This window comes from Hyperoodon ampullatus, assembly GCF_949752795.1.
Source record: "Hyperoodon ampullatus genome assembly, chromosome: 3".
In the NCBI taxonomy this organism is placed as follows: domain Eukaryota; kingdom Metazoa; phylum Chordata; class Mammalia; order Artiodactyla; family Ziphiidae; genus Hyperoodon; species Hyperoodon ampullatus.
Genome location: NC_136916.1, coordinates 37,871,890 through 37,890,360, shown reverse-complemented (window position 1 = coordinate 37,890,360; position 18,471 = coordinate 37,871,890). Strand labels below are relative to the sequence as shown.

At 49.8% G+C, this 18,471-nt stretch overlaps 1 protein-coding gene across 1 annotated transcript in view; it reads left to right on the top strand.

The window, feature by feature from the left end:
* Positions 1-14,409, top strand: part of WDR93 (WD repeat domain 93) — a gene marked incomplete at its 3' end in the record, with an annotated part of 43,425 nt that extends 29,016 nt beyond the window's left edge. The window contains exons 10-17 of the mRNA XM_079699044.1: positions 1,171-1,241; positions 1,812-1,898; positions 2,946-3,065; positions 3,383-3,596; positions 5,395-5,458; positions 6,449-6,605; positions 6,969-7,170; positions 14,310-14,409. Coding sequence (XP_079555170.1) covers positions 1,171-1,241; positions 1,812-1,898; positions 2,946-3,065; positions 3,383-3,596; positions 5,395-5,458; positions 6,449-6,605; positions 6,969-7,170; positions 14,310-14,409 — 1,015 coding nt within the window. The remainder of the gene's footprint in view (positions 1-1,170; positions 1,242-1,811; positions 1,899-2,945; positions 3,066-3,382; positions 3,597-5,394; positions 5,459-6,448; positions 6,606-6,968; positions 7,171-14,309) is intronic.
* Positions 14,410-18,471: the final 4,062 nt, after the last annotated feature.

The window sequence follows — 18,471 nt, the reverse complement described above, 5'->3', positions numbered from 1 at the left end:
AAAGAAAAAATTCCTTTAAAAAAGTTGTATGGAGATTGTTTAAATATAGCTCGAACAAAGGCTGATAACATAGATTTTAAAGAAGGCATAGACATCTATGGAGATGGGAAGTAGAGTTTATTTTAGAATTTTTTTTTTTTTTTTTGGCTGCACCACGTGGCTTGCAGGATCTCAGTTCCTTGACCAGGTATTGAACCCGGGCCACAGCAGTGAAGGCACCAAATCCTAACCACTGGACCACCAGGGAACTCCCTATTTTATAATTTTTTGTATGATAGCGTCTCCTTAAAAAAAATTGTTTTCCTGATTATCTAGACAGCACAGATGATCCTCAAGAGGGAAATAAAAGTCACCACTATTAATATTTTTCTCCATTTCCATCCAGTCTTTCTAAATGTAATACATTACCGTGTAATTATTAAAACATTACTTTCTAATCTCGGTCAGCAGGCAGGCCTCAGTGATTGTAAAAACTGAGCCCAAGTCCTTGAAGTATCTGGTGGAGCAGGTTCAGGAACCAGCTCTCCTCACAGCTACTGTGGGTCTCAGGGATGTCCTTGCTTCACATGGGAAGTGAAACCTCTCATCTTGCCGACAAGTGGGCCTTGAATTTTCTCACTTCACACAAAGTCCCAGGGCTATACCCTAACAGAAACTACCTGAGGCCTGAACTGGAACCCAGTAAGGTTCAGTGCTGTGCTGCCCAGCAAGGTATTTAGGAATTTTGCAAGCCAGTCATTAAATCACTGGTAACTGTCCATAGTGGGAATATTTATACCACAAAAAGCTACGAACCCTATAAATTAGGGTTTTGGGGGGTTTTTTAAAGAGTGCCAACGTATCAGCACACCACTGGTTGTACTGCTCCCAGGATAGGAGCATTTATGCACTTCACCCAAGTCTGGCATTAAGGGATCTTCCCCAAGATCCCTTGGGGAAGGGATCTGCCCACGCTGGGTGCTGTTCCCGGCCTGGGAATAATTTCCACCGCTCCACCTGCCCTGCCCTCACCAGGACCAGCACGTAGAATGTGATTTGCCTCATGGCCCTGAACTCCTGGGAAGGTCCATCTGAACTACCCATTTCTGGTCTTACTACCAAGACTCTGCCAGCATTTCTCCTTGCCGAGGAGTCTGCCATGGCTCTGACCAGTGTCTCTTTCTTTCCCAGTATGGCCACGTTCCACTTCCTCCTTCCTAGCTGCATAGTTGCAATGCCAGTGGAAGTTAAGAGCCCCCCAGGTAAATGAACGTGAAGCAGGTGGTCACCTTGGGGGAATGCTTGGCAAGCCCTCCTAGAGAACTTCTGCACAGCACACCCTGCCTGCTGGGAGGGAATGAGGTGGAAAGTCGGCTGCCAGCTGCAGCTTAATGGTTTCTGGTTGGACCTGTGGCCCCTGAACCCAGATTCCCTGATATGGAGGCTGACACTGTCTTCAGGGAGTGAGCTGCCACAGAGGACGGTGTGCACACACGTCCTGCCAGGCTGCTTCTGGATATGAATTCCTTTTGTAGAAAATGTTATTTAAAACACTGACAGCCAAGTGGATATGAATTATCTAGATGTGAAAGCAGCTGAGGGGCAGTTGTGACCATCCTCCCTGCACTCCCTGCACAAGAAGGCGACTTGGCCCTAGGAACAGGCCTCCTGGGGGGTGCCCAGCCCCTCATCTGGAAGCTTACCCTTCAGTTGGGTGCTGCCCATTAGAATGAACCATTTCAAACTGACTTCCTCTTGGGCAAATCCCTTCACACAAACCAAAGGCCACCCAGACTCCTTATGTAATGCCCATTTCCTCTCTTCTTTCCCAGGGGTAGCCTGTGTCATTGGTGTACACTGGACTGGAAGTCACAACTTCTTCCTCTATTCGCTTAACCGAACGCTGAAGGATGAAGTTGGTACTTTACTGCCGAGATGGGAGTGGTCTAAGCTCAGGGCTCTGAAAACATGTCCTTCTTCAGCTTAGCTGAGCGCACGTGACCGACACAGCAGCGTGGCTTTAGGGGACCAGAGCTGTGCAGGCAGAGTGGGTGGCTTGGCAGCTGTGGTGTGACCCCAAGGCTCTGTCTCTGAACTGTCATGTTTCTTAAAGATGACAGGTCCATAGGGACAGAGCCCCATCAGGTCCACAGGGCTCCTTAGACAACGAAGGTAAAAAGAAGGTGGGCTTGGCACCAGAGGGCCCGTCCCAGCACAACTGTCTGTGAACTGTGTAGTCTCAGGCCAGTCACTTCACACCCCAATCCCATTTTCTCATCCAAAACAGAAAACTACTCAATTACACCATTGTTATCCACTGCATGCATTTGTTGTGAATAGCAAAATTCAGTTTCTGTATGTGAAAGCTCTTTGAAATTGAAAGGCACTTAGGAAATATGGGTGGTGGTGGTTTGTTTTTTACAAACTCATGGAGGCAGTTACATGAGCAAGTTCACTTTTGTGAGAATTCCATGAAGTACAACACTATGTTGTACTTCAGAGTTATATCTCAGAAGTAAAGTTTAAAAACTCACAAGGGAAGAATTTCTTTCCTTCCATCCCTCTCCCAGGCAACCTGGCTTCTCATCTCAACTTCTGTACTGACCAGGCGTATATGACCTCGGGCAAGTCACTTACTTCTCTGCCTCAGTCTCCTCATCTGTAGGACAGGGGTACTAATAGGACCCACCTCATAGGATCCTTGTGAGAATTAAATGAAATGATGCATTAAAGTGCCTACCACACTGTTTAGCACCTAGTAAGTACTCATTCAATGTCAGCTGTAGTATAATGGTGTAACTTGTTGTTATATATATTATCCTGAGGAAGGAGACAGCATTGCAGAGAGGAGAGAGATGGTGAGTCCAGACAGGCAGGCTAGTCTGGGTCTCATGTTGTCCAGGTGGAGGTGATGGGTGGGGGCGGGGTCCGGGGGCCAGCCTGGTGAGTGGTGTCCTCCCCACTAGATCCCGAGGGTGTGTGGCCCTGTGCTGCACCCATTGTGGTGTCTCAGCTCAGCTGCTGCTGCTCCTACCTGGTGCTGGCCTGCGAGGATGGTGTGCTCACACTGTGGGACCTAGCCAAAGGTGAGCCCCACCGCCGTCCCTCTGATACATATTTGATGGCTAGAGTCAGTACCTGGCTGCGTTGTAGCTTCCTTCCCTCCGTTCCAGTGCTGACCCTGCCCACCTCCATGGGTTTGGTTCCCCCAACTACTTAGAAGGGGTCCCCCTGAAGGGGGCTCCCCTCGGACATTGGCGTTTATTGCCTTCGCCCTCGGGGGATGCTCATTGCTTGGTTTTGCCCTCACGTCCCTCACACTCTTGCTGGTCACAGACCCTGCGCCCATGGCTGCCTCCCTCTTCCCCCTTTTCTGACCTGCTTGTGCCGTTACTTTCTCCAGGACTCTCTCTTGGGGTCATCGCTCTTCCTGAAAGATGTCTCTGCCAAAGCATTCACTTCCTGAAATACTTCTTAGTCCACAAAGGACAGAACATGTATCCCGAGAGGCCAGTGAAATCCCAAATGAAATGTGTGGTACTGTGTACAGATGCTTCTCTCCATCTGGTGGCAGCCATGGGGACCCAAAGACCCACCCTCAGTGTGCTGGTGGAGAGGTCAGTGGCTTGAGGGCAGGGTGGGTACATAATCTGCCAGACAGATAATGCTATTTAATGGTAAAAAACTGACAATCTCTCAGCCTAGAGTCCACTTTCCCTCTAGTCATCACTTTCCTGGTAAGCTTCTCAAGATCACCAATGTCTTTTACATGTGGGTGTGTGTATATATATATATATATATATATATATATAAATTGTATGATGGCACAAATGACATCTTTCATATCCCACATGACCAGGAAGAGGGTCATTTCTGCCAAAAGTTTTTTATCAGTTTCTCCAAGGGTCTCTCTCTCTCTCTTTTAAATTGTGAACTATTTTATGCAGGCAAATGATCTGTACAATCTGTGTGAGGGGGTGTATTTAGCATACATATTGGGGGGGTGAGAACTCCACTGTACCCATCACCGAGCTTAAGAAACAGATCATCTCCAATTCAGTTAAGGCTCTCTGTGTGCTTCTCCCTGATCACATCCTTCTCTCTCCTCCTCCAAGTTAACCACCTTTTAATTATCTATTGCTACATATAACAAACCACTCCACAACTTAATGGCTTAAGAAAACAGTCAGTGTTCAGTCTCTGATGCAGTAGGTCAGCACTATGGGCTGGTCTCGCCTTGGCTCTCACAGGTGCCTTCGGGCAGCTAGCAGCTCGGTTAGGGGCTGGATGTCTAAGCTGGCCTCACTCACGTACCAGGCAGTTGGCAGCCATTGGCCGGGGCACTCTTCCTTTCGGCCTCTCCTGCAGGCCATCTCAGGCTCCGTCACCTGGTAGCCTGAGGGCTCCCACCAGCCAGCGAGGTTCACTGATGCTTTCCAAGCCTCTGACACTGGACAAAGCATGTCACCTGGCCACACCCACATTTAAGCAGCAGAAAAATAGACTCCACCTTTTAAGTGGGAGTTACTGCCAAATATTATGTCTACTTTTTTTTTTCAATCTACCACATTGTTTTCTTTCTTTTTTTACTTTATTTATTTTTGGCTGCACTGGGTCTTCATTGCTGTGCACAGGCTTTCTCTAGTTGCGGTGAGTGGGGGCTACTCTTTGTTGCTGTGAGCGCGTTCCTCATTGCGGTGGCTTCCCTTGTTGCAGAACACAGGCTCTAGGCGTGTGGGCTCAGGAGTTGTGGCACGTGGGCTCAGTAGTTGTGGCTCACGGGCTCTAGAGCGCAGGCTCAGTAGTTGTGGCTCACGGGCTTAGTTGCTCTGCAGCATGTGGGATCTTCCTGGACCAGGGATTGAACCCGTGTCCCCTGCACTGGCAGGCGGATTCTTAACCACTGCGCCACCAGGGAAGTCCCTTTTTTCTTTTTTTTTAAATTTACTTATTTATTTATGTTGTCCTAAATCCATCATTTCTTTGTTTTCCTTTAAGAATTAACCACATCCACATGACTGTATCTCCAAGCAATATATTGTTTAGCTGTGCATATTTTAGGGGACCTGTAAGTGGAATCATATTATGTATATTCTCCAACTTGTTTTTCAATGCTATTTATTCTGTAACTTGCTTTGCGATGTTGTTCATGAGAGCCATACATGTTGTATGTAGCTCCAGCTCTTTTATTTTCGTTGCTATATTGTATCCCATTGTATAATGTAACACAATTACTTAAGCATTCTCCTACCAATGATTTATTTAGATTGTTCCCAGTTTTCACTACTGTGAACATCTCTGACACACCTCCTGATGCTTATAGACAAGAATTTCTCCAGGATATATGCCTAGGAGAGGATAGCAAAACTTGAAAAGTCTTCAAGTCTGGATGTCTGTGTGTCTTGTTTCCTATAGGCCTGTGAAGCACCTGGATGAAGCCATCTGTGCAGTGGCCCCAGTCCAAGCCTTACCTGGCATGGTAGGTTCCTCAGGCCCCTCATTCCTCTTTAGTGGATGTATTCTTTATTCCTTCCAAAAATACTGGGCTGGCCAAAAAGTTCGTTTAGGATTTTATCCCATCCGTGGGGAAAGACCCGAACGAACTTTTTGGCCAACCCAATATTTGTTGAAGGCCTATCGTGTGCTGGGCACTAGACTAGCTTTAGGCACAGACACGAAGGAGAAAGCACCTGCCCTCGTGGAGCTCACGGTTCAGTTGGGAAGACAGGCGAGCCCCCAAGTAGCTGCCCTAGAACCTGAGAAAGGATGTGATATATCATGCAAAGGATACTGTGCAACGGAGAGAGGGGCCTCCTAACTCAACCTGCAGAGGCCGGTGGGAGGAAGTGATGGACAGTGAGCTGAGCCACGGGCACTAAGAGGGCAGCACCATGGAGGCGAGAGAACACTGTGTCCCAGGCCGGCAGGAAGTTCAAGGAGCTGCAGGATCAGACTCCTGTGGGGTGTGGAGAGGGAAGAGGCTGGGGGATGGGGGCAGCGGGAAGAGGATGTAGGGTCAAGGGGGCGTTTAAAGATGGCGGTGAGTTTAGTATGTTCACCTACAGAGAGGAAAGAGCCCAGGCAGGAGAGAGGCCTCAGCTCCATCCCAGGGCAGGAGCGGCTGTTGGCTTGAACATTCCCAGAGGAGATGGGAGGAAAGGGTATGGCACAGATGCAGAACTGAATCCTGGCCGCATGGAGGGGGAAGTAGCAAGAGAAGCAGGGCCAAGGAGGAAGGACGGGCCAGGAACAGACACAGCCCTGGGGCCAGCCGGCTGCTGCTGCAGGCTCCATAGGAGCAAACACGCACATTGCTGCTGTCCCCTGAACAGTCTGGCTGGAGCCAGAGGCTGGGTGCCAAGAGTGAAAAAATTCTGTTTGTTTTTTATTTCTAGCTGCTTTTCTTATTTCACACGGGGGTGAGTGACAGAGTGGAGAAGTCCCCATTCACCATCTCTTTGCTTCCCAGGTGCTGATCTTTATCAGCAATGGCTCTGTGCACCTCATGGATGTGGCCAAGCTGCAGATTGTCTGCGCCTTTGCTCCCCCAAGGTCCTACCACCTGGCGGTCCCCTGGAAGCCAGTGTTTGTCGTGTCTTTACACCACCCGTGTTTCCTGCTCCGAGGTACGGAAGGGGGATTGTGAGGGCTGCTGCCCAGACCTGTGGCCTGCTGACCGTTTCCCTGAATTTCTCAGTCCTCTCAGAAAGCATAGGGTGACCCCACCCAGTCTCCTCCCCACGCCTCATCCCATCCACCACAGGCCAGCAGGACACCACTGCTGAGTCCTCACTTGGCACTTAGATAAAATGCCGGACAAGGTCTTCTCTCCGGACCCCTGTTCCTCCAGATCAAGTGAGCCCCTCAGAGCTCAACCCCAGTGACCCCGGCTTTGCAAGCAGAGAGCGGCCCCTCGTGCCCGCCTGGACTACAAGGCCACAGAGAAAGGGATCACTGTAACAGAACATGGTGTTCCTGTTTCATCCCAGGAGACCACCCAGATGAAATTGGATCTGCCAGCCAAGCCGAGGACATCCCAAATTCTATTTTCTATTTTAATTTCGAGGCCTACCCACTCCTGGAACAAATCTCAAGAAATTGCACCACTCCTCAAGCTAATGTGTTGGATGACACAACTTTCCCCCAGGTGTTGCCCTTGGAGGAAAGGTGCGAGAATTTCTTCCAAAAGAGGTAGAGTTCTGGGTCTCTACCTCCTCCCTGCACCCAGGGTTGTCTCTGGACTAAGGAATAGTGGTTTGCTTGATGGTAAGATCCTTTCGGCATTCAAATCCCATTCAGACTGGTAGAAAAGGAGTAATGAATTCAGGCTGGTAAGAAAAGAAGGGCTGCAAGTTGGTGTTTTCTTCCTGTCAAGACTGTCTTTTCTTTTTGCTTTCTCAATTTTTTTTTAAGTATATTTGGATTATCAGACACAGTCATCTAAGACAGGGGTTGGCAAACTACAGCCAAATTTGGCCCACTGCCTGTTTTTGTAAATAAAGTTTCACTGGAACACATCACACCCACTGCTTTATGTCTCATCTACTTATGTAAGTGCTACAACAGCAGAGTTGAACAGCTGCAACAGAGATCCTATGACCCATAAAGCCTAAATCATTTGCTCTCTGGCCCTTTATAGAAGATGTTTGCCAGCCCCTAGTCTAAGACCCCTTTCCTCTCTCCGTCATCCAGATAAACGATTATGTGATACATCTTTCCTCTTCCCCTTTCTGTAAACCCCAGCCTCACAGGGACTCTGCTTGTGTTCCTTCCTCCTATAAAAGCATCATTAATGGTACTCAGTCCAATGTGGGGAAGCAGGGGTCTCTTCTAATCCCTCCACAACAAACTTCTAGGGGTTTTCAAATTCTTGTTGACAATTTCTGCCATGATCTGACCATACCTGTCAGGTGGAAGAGGGTTGTCAGTGGAGCCCTGGACTCTCACACCACCTGCCACTACAGAGCTGCGGGGCTTTGGTGGGCTTTCCCTGCTAGGGTCTCGGTGTCCCTCAAGGAACGAAGTGAAATGGCTAAGATACTCAGATTTGAGGGTTTTTTTGGTTGCGCTGGGTCTTAGTTGCAGCAGGTGGGCTCCTTAGTTGCAGCTCGCTGGCTCCTTAGTTGTGGCTCACTGGCTCCTTAGTTGTGGCATGTGAACTCTTAGTTGCAGCATGCACATGGGATCTAGTTCCCTGACCAGGGATTGAACCTGGGCCCTCTGCATTAGTAGCTCCAGCTCTGGGCAGCTTACCTCCTGGCTGGCAGCCGAGGCCCCAAGAAACTCAGGACACTTCAGCCCCTAACTGACATTTCCTGCCCTCAACCAGGGTGCCAGGTGGACGTTACCACTCAGACACCTGCTGAACTCTGCTTATTAGCCCAATAAGGTTGCTTCACATGTAGAACTACTACCATAACAGAGTAATTCCCCGCTGTAAAATATGTTATTCATTATTTCTGAGATATATATATATATATATATATACACTTGTAAAATTTGGGAAACAGGACAATACAGAGAAGAAAATTTAAATAACCCACAACCCATCACCCCAAATCCCAGCACTGCCATTAATATGTTAATACATTTCCTTAAGGTTTTATCCTTAGCATATTTACTAAGTTGAGATCGTGTTCACTTTTTTAATCTGGCTTTATGTCACTCCAGAATACAACTTAATGACTTTTTAATTTTAAGAAAAACTTCCTTGTCACAGTGGTTTTTAATGTCTATGTAATTTCCGTGGGAAAGGTGTCTATAATATCCCTCCCCACCCCGCTATGGTTGGGTCTGCTCTCATGAGAAGGCAGTCCCTTCTGCCCTGACCCCCTCCAGTCTCTGGAACCCCAGAGACCTATCCTGGCCCCCAGTGGGAATTGGGAGGGACCCCTCCAGTTTCCCCTTCCCAACCGTCTCTCTTCCCTGCCAACACAGCTTAGCCCCTAGGTCCCACACCCCAACCCCTCCCCGGGAGGGACCCCAGAGGCTGGGTGGGGTGGAGGGGACTGCCTCCCAGGGAACCTTCTGCAGGGAAGAGGGCTGGCGTCAGCAGGGCTGACCAGCTGGGGCGATGGGGGCCAGGGACAAGGTTCAGGCTAAACGGGCTGTGAGAGCTGGGGGAGGGGAAGAGCTCAAGGAAGTGCTCCCTGGCTCCGAGGACCCACAGCAGGAGCCGGAAGGGGATGCACTGTGTGGTTGGGGCAGGCCTAGCTTGAAGGGACATTTACTTGGGCCTGATCACAATATTCAAATCATATTCCTCACGGCAACCCATTTTCTGAATTGGGTCCCAGAGATAATTAGGAAACACTGATTTAAAGAAGGCTCTTCCTGTTCTGCTTGCTCTGAGTTCTGACACCTGGGGCTTTTCCAAAGAGTACCCCGCCTCCAACATTTTATTATGTTAAATATACAGCAGCTTTGAAAAAAGTCAGTAAACATCCACATACCCACAACCTAGATTCTGTCATTAACATCTTCCTATCGTTTCTCACACATAACCATATATGTCCGAGGCTTTTAATCGTATCTTTTTTTTCCCCTCTATTTACTCCTCGTGTCTGAAACAGTTTCCATTGGCCCTAAAACTAGGTGAAATTTTAAGGCAATGGATTCAGAGTTTCAAACTCATGATAGTCTGTCCAAATTGTTTTCGCAAAACCTGCACTTGGGACTTTTATAAATAGCCAGTGTGAAGGAGCCTGCCTTTAGGACTTTGAAAGGAGCCCAGATAGCACCCAATGTGCCCCCCACCCCACCCCCTCCGCAGGCCTGGCTTCTGCTCCCATCCAGCCTGGGCCTCCAGGGCACCATTTCCATCTGGCTCCACTCCCTGTTGTAGTATCTGCCATCTCGGCTGGGTCAGACTTATGATCACAAGACAGAAATTTCAGGACACAGGAAGCTGGCAGAAACAAAATGCTTCTCTCTCTCTCTCTCCCCCCCTGCCCCCTTTGTTCCCTGTGGCCAAGCAGAAGGTGGGCTTCTGGGCTGACCCAACAGTCCCAGCTCCACAGGGCACACGCCCCCTTGGCGAGGGGGTCGGCAGGCCCTGTATGGACACCAGGTGACACTTCCCTTGAGGGTGGAGGAGGAATACCCTCCCACCCCACCCCACCCCCGTTTTTACTATCCCTGGGAGGGAAATTGTGGGCCTATCCTAACCTTCCTTTGCCTTTCTTGAGAAACAAAGGGACAAATCCCTGGAAAATTATTTATAGACTCATAGATCCCAAGTGTGCATGCCATGAGGCTATTGGAATTCAGAGGTTTTGTGGGAGGCCTTACAGATGTTCCGTCTCCTCTCCCACTTTGCAGATGGACAGTCCATCTTTTTGGAAGATGTATGCACACACATTGCTTCAAAACAATAGACAGCAGTCACATCTGTTGTGCCATGAAGGGAAGGAAAACCCTTTCCTTGCTGATGGTGGAGGGAGGTTGTCTCAGTCTCCAGAGAGGGCTTTCCCCAGGGGGCACCTGACAGTCAGCGCCCAGCCTCACATGAACAGGCAGCCTCCCCTGTCCCTCACCGCTGAGCACTGACTGCCAAGGGGAAGCACACTGCAGATGTGCTGGTACCACGTGGCAGGCAGCTCCCACCACCCCTGCCCTGGCCGTTGGTGGATAACCTCACCTCCCACTTCCCAGAGCATGCCAGTTCCTTGGCTGCCCTCTCACCCGGGTCTCCTGGGTCACCCCCCACCCCCTGTCTCCCTCCTGATGCAGAGAAAGAGGCATCCTGCTCATACCCAAGGCCATCTCCTCCCCCAGGACACCCAGACCTTATTGTCCATCTGGTTGGTGACCTCTTCCCCTCCACTGTCCTAATCACAGGCATGTGTCCTGACCACATTCCCATGTTAGAAAACAAGCAAGCGCCTTCCCAGTTCTGCAGCCGCCTTATTTCTCCTCCGCCCAGAGCACGGCTCCCAGCAATCAGTCCACACCCCACTCCTGTGTCCTCTTCTCCCATCTGCGCCCCAGCCCACTGCAGACTCACCATGGGTGTCACTCTGGCCCCACTTTCCCAGACAACATCCTCAACCAGTCATTTTTGTGAGTTTTTCCTAGTATTTCTGTAGGGTAAATTAGAGGTGGACTTTCAGAGTTATGGGGTAGGCATGTTTGAACTGGGATAGTTGTACCCACCAGCCCTTCAGAGACGGTGGATTCACTCTGCATCCCCACCTCTTCCCCATACTGGCCAAGAAATGAGGGATAAAAATTGATAGCTCATTACTATTTTAATTTGGAAATTAACAAGGTTGAACATCTTTGTGTTACATCTATTGTATGTTTCTCTCTCTCCTTCTGTGACGCCACCTGGGTCTTTTTCTTACGGGTGAGTTCATTTTCTTTTGATTTTAAGAGTTCTTTGTTAATATGTTGTGAATCATTTTTCCTGCTTTGTCTTTGGATAGGAGTAATTTTGGTTGCTTGTTTAGCCAAACAGAAGTTTGGTATTTTTCCATCTTCTCCCTTAGGCTTTGCTGAGGGGCGGTTGTAAAGAGCCTCAAATGCAGGGTGCACGTCTGCAGTGCGATGGGGGGTAGAGAGGGCCTCTAGCTGTGTGACAGGTCAAACCTCAGTGTCCTCATATGTAAACCAGTGACAGTCCTATCTCCTCATAGGACATTGCCTGGCACATTCAGTAAAGGTTAGCCATTATTTATTACTAGATTATAGAGAAAGCCCTTCTACACTCCAACATTATATTTTAAAAGTCACCCACGTCTTCTTTGAACAGACTAATGACTTTATTTTCAGTCCTCCTTTTAAAACTTGCCCTAGTTCCATCTATGCGCTGCCTCCTGACTGGTCGCTCACTGATTCCATGTTGTCCTGACCCCTCTGCCCAGCAATTTTACTTCCACTTATTTAGCAGCAGCAATAGTATTCTTATAATTAACTTTTACTGGAACTCTCCTACACTGTTGGTGGGAATGTAAATTGGTGCAGCCAACAGTTTGGAGGTTCCTCAGAAAACTAAAAATAGAGCTACCATATGATCCAGCAGTTCCACTCCTGGGCATATATCTGGACAAAACTATAATTCAAAATGATACATGCACCTATGTTCATAGCAGCACTATTCACAATAGCCAAGACATGGAAACCACCTAAATGTCCATCGATAGATGAATGGATAAAGAAGATGTGGTACCTATATACAATGGAATACTACTCGGTCATAAAAAAGAATGAAATAATGCCATTTGCAGCAACGTGGATGCAACTAGAGATATCATACCAAGTGAAGTAAGTCAGAAAGAGAAAGACAAATACCATATGATATCACTTATATGTGAAATCTAAAATATGACACAAATGAACCTACCTATGAAACAGAAACAGAATCACGGACATAGAGAACAGATTGGTGGTTGCCAAGGGGGAGGGGGTTGGGGGAGGGATGGAGTGGGAGGTTGGGGTGAGCAGATGTAAGCTTTTATATATAGAATGGATAAACAGCAAGGTCCTACTATATAGCACAGAGACCTATATTCAATATCCTATGATAGGGACTTCCCTGGCAGGCCAGCGGGTAAGACTCCGCACTTCCAATGCACGGGGCCCAGTTTTGATTCCTGCGGGAGCTAGATCCCACATGCATGTTGCAACTAAGAAGTCAGCGTTATGCAATTAAGACCCGGGGCAGCCTAAATAAATAAATGAATATTAAAAAAAAATCCTGTGATAAACCATAATGGAAAAGAATATTTTAAAAAAGAATGTATATATGTATAACTGATTGACTTTGCTGTACAGCAGTCATTAACACAACATTGTAAATCAACTATACTTCAATTTTAAAAAATGAAAAAAAATTAACCTTTACTGAGCACCTACTGTGTGCCAGGTACTATGCTAAGTACTTTGTGGCATATCTTGTTTCTTACTATGATTATTATCATCCCCACAGTACAGCGAGGAAGACAGAGGTCAAATTGCCCATCCAGGGTCAGCACCTTATAAGTGAAGTAGCTGGGTTTGCACACAAGCAGTGAGGGGCCAAGGCCTGAGTTTCTAACCTGCACACCCTCTGCCTGCCCCCTGCCCATCCGCTCCCCCCACAACACACACATATACACACATACACTGCATACTGGAATCTCCAAGCGTCATCAATAGGGAAAGAGAATAAGGCAGATCTGAGTGCCTCCTGGAAGCAACTGCTAGGATACATTTTCAGTGAAAAAGGCAGACGGCACAACAGTGTGTTGCACACTTGCATTTAAATTTTAAAAAAGATTATATGCATGTCTGTACTTGTGTGTATGAACAGTATTCAAGGATTTATAAGGAGGTGTTAATTACAGTTGCTTTGAGAACAGAAAATAAGGATCTGAGGTGAGAAGGAGATTTAATTGTATACTCACTTGTATCCTTGATTTTTTTTTTTAAAGCAAAGCATAGGTTACTTCTTTAAGTTAAAAAAAAAATGCTTTAATGCACTGTGTACCAGACATCTCCATATGCCTGTCCCATAGGCAGAGCCGCAAAAAACTGCAGTCCTTGTCTTTCCCCACAAAAGGGTCCCTTCTCGTTTGCCCTAAGCTTTTAAACATTTTTTAAAACGTCGCTCACTCAGGCACCAGAGGCGGAAAGCTGGCAGCAGCCTGCATCTCTCCCCAGCATGAAGGCCTCCTCCTGCCTGCTTGCAGTGGCCAGCTCGAAGTGCAGAATGAGGGGTGACCCTGGGCTTCTCTGATTCTTCCACACTGACTATGCATTTATTTGTTATTTTTTTAAAAACTTTTTTTTTTTTTTTTTTAAACTCAACTCAAAAATCTTATCTTCTGAGAGCACTCCCCAAGCAGGGAGCGCTCCTCTCTGCACTTTACCTCTATTGCTCTTAAATGCCTCCTGTTACAAATGTTCTTTTCCTCTTGTCCCTCTTACTAAACTGGGGGGAGGGGCGGCTGTTTTAGTCACTTTGATCTTTCCAACACGTCCACCAGTGCCGGTCACTAGTAGATGCTCAAGGAATGTTTGTTAAATGTAACGATTGGCGTTCGGATGTATTTAACGTTGGTCCTGCAAACAGACTTTTAGTTTGTAAATTCACCATGCCTCCTATCACTGTACATTTCCTAGTTTAGGATGCTAGACCTATATTGTTCCTTCAGTAAAGCTGTTACGAGTGCCTTCTGTGCACCAGGCTGAGTGCTGAGAACACAGACAGGAAGCAGATGTGTCATTTGGAGAGTTTCTTATATCAGCCCAGGGTGGTCAGGGTCTGCCCTGGGGACCTAGGAGCCCCTGGAAGGGTGGGGGGAACACAGCGCAAAGCAGGTTCCTCTCATCAACTGTGTGGCCCACAGGTTTCAGAAGTTGGTGAAGAACAAGGTGAAAGAACAGGAGCACTGGACCCGGCTTCAGAGGTATTCCTCGCTTCTCCAAAGAGAGAACCTCAAGAAGTGACAGGGCTGCTGCCCTGGCCTCTCTGAAAAGGTTGGCAGCAGGCAGGCTTTGCCCTGGAATGCTGTGAGGTCAAGAGACACAGTGACAAAGGGCTGCAGCTCAGTAGGCCTAAGGGGCCTAGACTTGCAGTCTGGGACCTCTGCAGAGCCAGCAAGGGGAGAGGCCCAGTTTGGGGGGCCTTCAACCACTAAGCCACTTGTCGGAATCCTCAGGCGGGCAGATGTGTCACCTAAATAAACAGCGATATTGTCTCCAGACTCCAAAGCTGCTGTGGTGTGTAACCTTCATTCCCACCCAGTCCAGACCCCCAGCAGGGCCCAGGCAATTATGTCAGCCAGAGTCCCAGGCCTTGTGAGGACCACTTGCCTCATAGGACCAGGAGCCACTGTGTTCAAATGAGTAAGATGCCCAGTCCACCCCAGCTACTGTGTGGCCTCCTTTTCTCTCCGCCTACTTCTTTTCCCTCTTTGCTGTCTCATAACCTTATGAAATCAGTTTGGAGAGGCTGAGGCTCAGAGAGGTTGAGTGACTGCCTGAGGTCACACAGGTGTGAGAGGCAAAGTAGGAGCAGGTGAGGAGGCAGGCAGGAACTGTGCCACTACTGCCTCTTGCCTTCTGGTCTGGGAACCCTAGAGGAGGCTGGGGGACCTGGGGGCACAGGAAGAGGGCGGAGAGGTGCCTTTTTCTTTTCTAGAAACTGCCCTTCCCAGGAAAACTGGGTGGAGGAGTCCCCTGCAGCTCAAGGCCTACGTCTGCCTCTCCGAGGACACCGTGTGGTATCTTTGAGAACTGCAAGCGGTTAGTGCCTCCGGCCCTCTCCCAAGACCGCCCACCAAGGCCAAACGCTTGCATTGTTTTGTGACCGCAGCTGCTTTTGTATCCCCATCCACCTTCTCCCCTGGGTCACACACACTCTTTGTTGGCACGACACCGCCCTCATGGTGCTGATACTGACTATAGCTGAATGTCCCCTGGATGAAGAGGTCCCCGCCTGAGACACTCTGCCCCTTGGCCTCCCCCAGATGGGAATGAAAACACAGCAGCAAAAACAACTTCTACAACAATCCTTTTCCACAGTAGGCATGGTGGCAGCATGAGGAAGGAAAACTTAGGATGATAGTCTTGGCCTTACACGCCACCTAAATGTGACGGGGAACTAACATTTACGGGGCATCTACCATGGTCTGTGTATTTTTCACATAAGCCTTGCGAAATGTAGATATCATTACCCCCATTTTACATGAGAGGGAAACTGACACTCAGGTTACACAGCTTGGAACAGCCTGTATCAAATCCTGATGGATTTTTTCAACAGCAAGTCAGAAACCCACCTCAAACTAACTTTAGCAACAAGGGGAATTTGTGGGCTCATATAGTGTAAAAGTCCAGGCGTAATGCTTTCCGTGTGGCTGGACCCCGGTGTTGGATAAGAGCAGGAATCCTTCTCCGCCTCTCAGTTTTGACTCCCTTTCCAGGTAGGCCCTCTGCTTGGGCGGCACCATGGCCACCAACAGCACCCACAGTGAGTGTCCCTTTCTCGATGGTTCCAGCAAAGTCCTGAGCCTGCTCCTCACCGGCCTGCATGTGGTCACTTGCCTGAACCACTCACCGTGACGACCTTGCCAGCCTGCACACGTGCCCATCCCTGGAGGGGCATGGACGTCATGGCCACCCAAACTAAGGAAGGGGGAGCTGTCTGGAGAAAAGAAAATGACAGGCCGCAAGGGACGAAGGCAGGAGGGGTGCTGAACAGGCCGAGACAACGAAGGTGCCCTGTCCACCCTTTCCAAAGTCACATGCAGCCAACACCAGGCCACCTCCTCATTTCCTAGTGTGCGTGGGGGGAGCGAAGAGGGCTGGGGCATTCACAGGGAGCCTTAGGTGCTGGGGCCCACAGAGGGATGAAGAAGGAGCCAGGGCTGGCAAAGTGCCAGAAGATGGGCAGAAGAGGCCCAGGGGGCACTAGGCTGGGGATCCAGGGCACTAGCGCTGGTGCACCACTGGGGCTGTGCCAGTGGCCCCAAAGAGGTCCTTGTCCACTGGGAGAAAGGGCCCCTTAGAAGCAGCACCAAGAACCTTGGGTCTTCTCAGGGGAGTGCTGGGACTAGGGTGAGGCAAATGAGTGCCTGGGGTACAAAGTTGAGGAGGCACTTACCCTCAGCGTTGTGCAAATGCAGGGTCTGCCCCTGGGGGAGAGCGGGGGAGTGGACAAAGTGGCCCTGGCCTCACCCTGGGATAAACAAGGGCTCTGCAGTTAGGGCTCGCTTCCCTCCCCAGCCCTGCGCCAGCCTGGTTCTCCAGGTAGGGGGTGTTTCAGAATCCTGGGGCATCCATGTGCCCCTCAGATGGACCTGTTTATTTAGCAACGCATGGCCAACGCACGGCCCTCCTCCAGGTGCACCACCTGCCCACCCAGCTCTCCAGCCCTGCTACCAGGACAGTCCGCCATCTGCCGATACAGACAACTCATGACCACCAGCCCTTCCCTCTGCCCCTGGGTTCATACGGTGACCCAAGTGGCGTGTCCTTGAATAAATGTCTTGCATGTCGACCAATCAGCTTAGCTGCCCCTCCTTAAAACACTGGCCCGTCCAGCATCAGCATCTACACAGTACAGCTGTCTTGGCGGGAGCAACACGTGTGGTCAGCAGGCAGTGGCAGGTCCCTGCTGGCAACGGCACTGGTGGCCCATGTGCTTTAGGAGCTTTATTTCACACCCCCAACATGCTCACACACTCGCCTGCCAGGCTAAGGCAAAGACCGGATTTGTCGACTACCACCCACCGTTGTCCCCACCCCAATAGTCCCCACCCCAATAGCCGCGTACTAGCTTTGTGGAAAATTCCTTGAACTTTTTCTGTGCTCCAGCGTCCTGATCTGTAAAATAGGTATAAGCACCACCTGCCCGCCTCACCTGTGGCTCTGAGGCTAAAATGGCTTGAAATTGCTGCTCCATATATGTCTGTTTCTCCACCACGTGGCTTCTGACCCCTTGGGCTTCGAAGGCGGAAAGCAGGGCAGCACTGTTGACTGGCGGCGACCAGCCTGCCGGCGGATCCGCAGGCCAGGCCTCTGATGCCATCCTCCCCCTCCTCCCACTTCTAGCAGGACGGTGCCCAGACCGCTCTGGACCAGCCCCAGGTGAGGTGAGGCGCCACCCAGCACCCTCTGTCCTTGCTCAGCTGTCGCAAAGGCAGTGCACCATCGGGGAAGCACACAGGCAGGCCCTAGAGTCACACCCGCGTCCCAGTCCCAGCGCTGCCCCTGAATATCCGCACGGGCGTGTTAGTTAGCCTCTTCCTTATCTATCTGCCCATCCTCAAGATGGTCCTGCTAACTGGGGTTAGCTCACAGGTTAGCAGAGAACTGAGAGCGACCACTCGCCCACGGCTCACCTACCTGGACGCTGCTTACAGTCCTCCTCCCGGTGGGTGTGAGTGCGGCCAGCCCAGGAAGGGGGTGGGGGCATGGGAGTGGTGGGAGGCGCCCCCTTCCCATCTCCAGACCTCTCTTATTAACAGGGACGTGCTAATGAAAATTCACACCCAGGTGCTAATAAACAGTGGGCCGCTCCTGGGCTCGGAGAGCGAGGGGAGGCTCTCCGCAGGGGAGGGGGCTGGCCGATGAGCTCCACTTATCTGTGAAAAGACTTGCTAATAACTTTAATTCCCCGTCCTAAACCACGGGGCCTTTGCCATGTAAATAGATTTTCTAAACTGGCCTAGGTCCTGGAAAAGACTTCCCGTTCTGCTCCTTAGGGCTCTGGGAGGGGAGAGCGCGTTGGGGGTGGAGGTGCGCGAAAGGGGGCGGATCAGCGAAGGTGTGAGGTCCCGCCCCCTGCAGGGCCTCTGCTTCTGGATCGCACTCTCTGCAGCCAAACGCTGGGCAGGGTGCGCCTGGGCTTCTGAATTATACACAGTGAGCCCCCCACCCCACTCTGAATCACTGCCCCTCCTGGCCTGGGCCAGAGCACTGGAAATGATCTCCAAAGTGGTTTCAAAACGAACCTATCAATATCAATGGATAAATAAACTGTGGTATATCCATACAATGGAAGAGCAT